Source organism: Oxyura jamaicensis, chromosome 3 (genome assembly GCF_011077185.1).
Source record: "Oxyura jamaicensis isolate SHBP4307 breed ruddy duck chromosome 3, BPBGC_Ojam_1.0, whole genome shotgun sequence".
NCBI lineage: Eukaryota > Metazoa > Chordata > Aves > Anseriformes > Anatidae > Oxyura > Oxyura jamaicensis.
The window spans coordinates 892,085-898,787 of NC_048895.1; the positions used below are offsets into that span (position 1 = coordinate 892,085).

The 6,703-nt window shown below is 58.3% G+C and overlaps 1 protein-coding gene across 1 annotated transcript; it reads left to right on the forward strand.

The window, feature by feature from the left end:
- Positions 1–249: 249 nt before the first annotated feature.
- On the forward strand, positions 250–5,391 carry PAX1 (paired box 1; the record flags this gene model as incomplete). Its single annotated transcript, XM_035320543.1, is given in 5 exon segments — positions 250–720; positions 722–917; positions 1,828–1,970; positions 2,056–2,272; positions 4,696–5,391. Coding segments are annotated over 5 exon segments (1,119 nt in total), but the record flags the coding sequence as incomplete, so codon positions are not given.
- Positions 5,392–6,703: the final 1,312 nt, after the last annotated feature.

A 6,703-nucleotide genomic window follows, 5' to 3' on the forward strand; every position in this document is an offset into this window, starting at 1 on the left:
CTCTCCTCTCCTCTCCTCTCCTCTCCTCTCCTCTCCTCTCCTCTCCTTTCCTCTCCTCTCCTCTCCTCTCCTCTCCTCTCCTCTCCTCTCCTCTCCTCTCCCACTGTCCCAGTCTCCTTAAATGTGAGCTGGCCAGACTGCCCGAGGGGCATGGCTTTCGCAGACTCGTTTCTGTGCCCCCTCCGCCCCTTCCCACCGGTGCCCTTACCCCTGCTCCCCTGCCCCGCTCCCTGTGCCCGCCGCCGGTAACGCTGTGTCCCGGCCCGGCGTGGCCCGGCCCCGGCAGAGCACACGTACGGGGAGGTGAACCAGCTGGGCGGCGTGTTCGTCAACGGGCGGCCGCTGCCCAACGCCATCCGGCTGCGGATCGTGGAGCTGGCGCAGCTCGGCATCCGGCCCTGCGACATCAGCCGCCAGCTCCGCGTCTCGCACGGCTGCGTCAGCAAGATCCTGGCCCGCTACAATGAGACGGGCTCCATCCTGCCTGGTGCCATCGGCGGCAGCAAGCCACGGGTCACCACCCCCAACGTGGTCAAGCACATCCGCGACTACAAGCAGGGCGACCCCGGCATCTTCGCCTGGGAGATCCGTGACCGGCTGTTGGCGGATGGAGTCTGCGACAAGTACAACGTGCCCTCGGTCAGCTCCATCAGCAGGATCCTGCGGAACAAGATCGGGAGCCTCTCCCAGCCTGGCCCCTATGATGGCAGCAAGCAGCCGCCCCCCCCAGCCTGCGCTGCCCTACAACCACATCTACCAGTACCCCTACCCCAGCCCTATGGCCTCGCCGGCCGCCAAGATGGGCAGCCACCCCGGCGCGCCCGTCGCGGCGGCCCATGTCAGCCTGCCCCGCTCCTGGCCGTCGGCTCACTCTGTCACCAACATCCTGGGCATCCGGACCTTCATGGAGCAGACGGGTGGGTACTGCGACAGGCGCGCTGTCGGGCCGCGCTGCCCTGGGAGCGCCGGGTTCGGCAGGCATTGGCCCTTCCCCACGCGGCGAGCAGCTAACCCTGGCCCGGGCTTTGGGGGATTTATTTTATTTTATTATTTTGTTTTGTTTTGTTTTGTTTTATTTTATTTTGTTTCATTTTGTTTCATTTTATTTTTTTGATCTCCGCACCCCGCGCCGGCAGGACGGAGCGGCGGGGCCAGATGCGGCGAGGCTCAGACATCTTGAACTTTTTATGAAAAATGTGGAAAATATTTTCGTAGGATGATAGATTGCCGACCGCAAATTCGGAGCCCTGAATTTCCCTTTGCAAAGAAAAAAACACGGAGGGGGTGGGGGTAAAAAGGGGGGGAATACAAGCCGGGGGGGGGGAGGGGGGTGGGGAAGCAGGGAAAGAGGGGAAAGCAAATGGCTTCTGAGAGCCGGGCGACACGGCGGATCTCTGCTGGCGTCCCCCGAGAAATCTGCCCGTTTTTTTAGAGAAGGAAGAGGGCCGGAGGCGCGTCTTTTCGGATGGATGGCACCGCAGCCCCAAGCCCCGGCCCAGTTCCCCCGTCGGCTCCGGGGTATGGCGGGGGGCGAGTCCTTTTATCCTTCCCAAACCCGGGTAAATCAACCTCATGCATTCCCCTCTGCGCAATCATTTATCTTTAAAATTCCGATGTCACTTTTATAAATCTCCTTCGCCAAGAGAGAGGAGTCGGGCCTCCTAAATTATGGAGAGCAGGAAAGTGCCGGGGCGGCGGGCAGCGCCTCGGCTGGTTGGGGCAGCGCAGCGGGGCCGGCAGCGGGCCGCCCCCGCGGCTGTCCGCGGAGCTCCCCCGGCCGGGGGGCGAGGGCCGAGGCTAACGGCGCCGCGGCTCTGTCCCGCCCAGGGGCGCTGGCTGGCACCGAGGGCTCTGCCTACCCCCCAAAAATGGAAGACTGGCCCGGCGTCAACAGGACGGCCTTCCCCCCTGCCCAGCCCGTCAACGGCATCGACAAGGCTGCGGCGGACGGGGACATCAAGTACCCGCAGGTACCGGGCGGGGGGCGGCGGGCGCCGGGGACGCTGTCGGGACGCCGCCGCCCCGTGACCGACGAGTGTCTGTGCCCGTCCCCAGCCCGCCCCGGGGCTCTCCTCCGTGGGCAGCTTCCTCCCGGCCTGCGCCTATCCCCCTTCCAACCAGCACGGCGTCTACGGCGGTCCCGGTGGCTACATCCCCCCTGGCCACCCCTGGCAACCGCAGGGCAGCCCCTTGGGCCACCACGGCCCCGGCGTGGCGGTGCATGGCGGCGACCTGGCCAGCGCGATGGCGTTCAAGCAGCCCGGCAGGGAAGGTGAGCGGGGGCCGGGGGTCACGGGGGGCCGGGAGCGGAAAGGGGCGGCGGGGGAGAACTGGCTTGCCCCGACGGGGCGGCGGAGAGCCCCCGGGCCGGGTGTTCGATGGCTCCGTATCGTGACAGAGCATCCCGGGGGGGTGGGGGTCTGGAAACCATTTTTTCCTCGCCGCGTGCCGCCGCCCACGCTGGGAACGGCCGAGGAAGCGGAGCGACCCAGGGTGAGCCCTCGCCTTTCCATCCCCATACCCCGCAGACTCTGCGGGCCCGCAGCGCAGTGCGGGCAGAGCTGCAGCCGCTCGGCCCAGCAGCAGGGTCCCCCGCAGGCCCCCGGAGCGCCGTGCCGAGGGCAGCCTCGCTGCTCCCCTGCCAGCCCGGGTAGAAGGCAGCAGATTTCAGCGTGATAAATAAATCTTCCCTGATCCCCGCCGCAGGCAGCACTCAGATAAAGTCTGTATGCGGAGCACGCGTTTGGTCTGAACGCCTTTACCAGCGGCTGCTAATTGGGACACTGCTTTTATCTCCCGTTAATTATTTCGGTTCAGTTATGGAAGCTTTATTTCCTCGATAGGTGGTTTCGTTTAAGAATTCCCATCTCATCTGTTCTGGATATAAAATCCCCGTCAATATCTTTCTCCTTTTTCGTGGTATTGAACTTTCTAATATTTTTCACATTTGCAATTCATTTCCCACTTATTAGTTCATTTCTTTATTCTATTTTTTTATACGACCTTTTGCCGTTTCTATCTAACTACGGGAACCTGCTGTGACTTGTATCAGTCATCTCAGGGATGAATTATTGCGAGTATCAACGGCTGAAAACGGACAATCGTAAACCTTTTTTTTTTTTTTTTTTTGTTTAAAAAAAGGAAATGGAAACTAAGAAAGGGATGGAGCGAGTAGAGAAAAAAAAAGGAAAGGAAAAGGAGAAAGAGAAATAAAAGGAGAGCAAGAAAGATGAAAGTGAAAGAAAAGGGAAAGAGAAAGGAAAGAAGAAAAATAAAGCGAAAGAGAAAATGAAAGAAAGCGAAAGGAAGAGAGAAAGAAAAAAATGTAGAAAGAGAGAGAGAAAGAACAAAAAAAAAAAAAAAAAAGGAAAGAAAAAGGAAACAAATGTTGGAGGAAAGATGCCCTGTGCATATTTAGTCTGTTTTTTTGCAGTATCCTTCTCACTTTTTAAATGACTCGGAGGCTGAATTTTCTGACGTGGCGGTCCTCAAGCTGTCCCGGTCCCAGCCCGCGGACTTATTTTATTTTATTTTATTTTATTTTATTTTAATTTAATTTAATTTAATTTAATTTAATTTAATTTTTAATACGTTTTTTCCCCTTGCCTTTGGATCGAATTTCTGGTTCGGCTCTGTTGGACCCGGGGGCAGGCAAAGCCGGGTTACCTGGGCAGCGGCCCCAGAGTGCCTGAGGGCCGGGGAGGTCCGGCGCTGTCCAGGAGGGTCCGGGGGGCTTTGTGCCGGCAGTGGCCGCGCTCCGCTCAGGGAGAACAACCCGTTCTGCCGGCCCGGAGCTGGGGCAACAGGCAGGCAGGGAAGGGAGCAAAGGAAAGAACAGAGAAGGGAGAAAAGGGCGGTCGGCCGGGATATTTCACCGTCTGGCTCAGACCTGTTCTGATTTCACTGCCGTCGCTCTCCCGCAAGAGGAAGAAAAAGGTTTACGATTGTTACTGTTTTCAGCCCCTGCCCCGTGCCCACGCCCGCAGCAGCTCCGGGGCTTTTCGCACCCCCTGCCTGCCCCGATGGCGCGTACGGGGGCGGTGCGGCAGTTGCACGGGTCCTGGGGCCGTGTCGAGCTCACAAGGATTTTAAGCCCAGCTTTCACTGACGGCAGGCCCCATCTCCTCTCCCCTTCCCCTCCTTTCCCCTCCGGTTTCTCCCTGCCGCTCTCTCTGCCGCTCCCTATGCAGCGCAGGACCTGTCTCTGCGTCAAAGACAGGGCTCAGACCTGACATCCGGATCCTTGCCCTTCCTGCAGCAGCACCCCGCTGTACGTTGATGCACACCGAAAAACATTCAGAAAAAGAGCCTGTGCCCCCAAATGCTCCCCCTGCCCCTCAAAGAGCTGGAGCCCCAGAAAAAGGCAGTGCGGGGACAGCTCTGTCCCTGGTCTGGTGACAGCAAGGCGTGACTCCACCCACACGGCAAATTAGAGAAACCTCTGCAGGTGGGCAGGGAGCTGAGCAGCCCGGGGACAAGGCAAGACTCGGTGCCTTTCTCCAGCAGGCTGTGGGAGCACAAGAGCTGGGTCCAGGTCAGCTCCCAGGCAGATGGCAGGGGGTGTCTCTTTCCACTGTGGTTCCTGTTGCTTGGGAGATGGATCTCCCCTTCCCTCCCCGTTTCCCCGGGAAAATTGGAGGCTGGTAATCCACTGCTCTGCTGTTGTCTTTCTTTCCCCCTCTGTTCTTCTTGCAGCCACGGACAGAAAACCTGCCAGCCCTGTGGGCAAATCTCCGGACCCTCTGAACACCATCCATGGACTCTCAATCCCAGCCTCCTCTTCCTAGAGCCGTGGAGCAGCAGTCAAGGGATGGTCACCCTTGGATCAAGTGCCTACAAACTGTAACTGAACTGTAACAGTTAGAGGTGCCACCGAACTGTTCCCGAAGTGCCACTGCCTCCAGCAGGTGCCAGCAGGGACAAGGAGGCCAGTGTGAGGCTGGAGAGAGGTTACAGCCTCCCATGGCAAATCCCCACTCTGGGGAATGCGGTTGGGACACTCACACTGCCCAGAGGGACACATTACCTCCATCGGATCAGAAAGGGGTGACAGAAGAGGCTCAGCTTTCCATCTTTTTTTTTTTTTTTTTTTTTTTTTTTTTTTTTCCCTCCTCACTCTCAGTTTTCTCTCTCTCGCCTCCCTGCTGTCCCTGAAGACCACCAGACATGGACCAGCAGGGGCCTCCATCCCCAGCCTCTGTTCGGTGCATCCTGGGCTCTGCCCTGACTTGAGAGTGTGTCTCCTCTGGGGAGGAACCTGCGGCCAGCCGGACAGTATGCTAAAGCACTCTCCTTGCGAGCCTTCTGCCCCAGAGTGTAAATGGACAAATAAGCCACAACTTTTTATGATATATTTTTATAATAACAAACCTTAATAAAAAGTGATTACCACATGCTGCCAGCATCCTTCCCAGGGCGGAGCTGAATGTGGGGCGGCATGAATTGCAGGTGCATTGCAGCCCAGGGCGGCCCCGCAGCAGGGGTCTGTGACCCCACTGGATGCAGAGCGGTGCTCTGGGACCCTTGCAGCCCACACACTGGGGTCCGTGCCTCCCCTCCTGTCCATCTGGCTCGGGTGCAACCAGAATGGGCTCTGCTGGGCTTTTGAATTCCCTTGGCTCCACCAGCCGCTGCCATTGGCTTTGGTCCCTGCATTGTATGGAGAAGGGGAAGGTCCTCCAGTGGGGCAGGGAGGAAATATCCTGGCAGCAGAATACACGCCTGGCTTTCTGCAGAGAGTGTGTCTTTGTGGGAGGGAGGCAGAACGATGCCAAATTCGACATCCCACCCCAGGAAATTATTTTGCCTTCAACCTTAGGGTGGCAAAATTCAGTTTTGCCTCTGCCGCTATGAAGCCTCCGGCCAGAGCTGGTTTTGCAACTGACTACAAAGCACGGGAGGGAAAGGAGGGAATTGTAAGCAGGTGAGAGTGCTGTCCCAGGGCCAGGCCTGCCTCCCGCACTGCCACAGGGTACATTTTCAAGGACGCGAGAATGGAAGAGTCAACTGAGAGAGATGCTGACAGCTCTCACTAACTCTAGGCTTATCCACATAAAGCTACATTAGAGCATGGGTGAGACCAGCCCTAGAAAAGAGGAGTGACAGAAGCACCCCCAAAGTGCAAAAGCACACACGGGGCCTCTCTGTCTCCCGATTGCTGCAGGAGAAAAGCAGTCCCTCACATGGAAGAGAGGAAAACCAGAGCAAAAATTAGGACGGCCTAGCACTGTCTCTGTAGGGCCTCTGCTGGTCTTGGAGGCTAAAGGAGGCTTTTGTACCCCCAGCCCTTAAACCTCACCACGTGGGGCCTGAAGAAGCTCAGTCATCCTCTAGGACGTGGGAACCTGGTTGCCTCCAGGGTGTCCCCACGGTGTCCCTGGATCACCCTACCCCTGAGCAGGATGAACAGGACGCTTCTGGCCAAACTCAGCCCTCGGCTCAAGCTCTCTGGGGGACAGACCTGCTGGAGTCCCCTGGGAGCAGCTCAGTGCCCCATTTCGGCCAGCCCCCTCCCTCCCCCCACCACAGCCCCTGGTGGCCCTATGGCAGAGCCACGTCCCCAGAGGAGACATATTGAGTGCCCTGTGTCCCCTCCCCGTCTCTCTGGCTGCTGAGAAGCCTTCTACTGGGCAGCTGGCGCATTGGACTGGCATCCCGTTGGGATGGGTGCAAGCACCCAGCGCTCTCAGGAAGCCACCTGAAG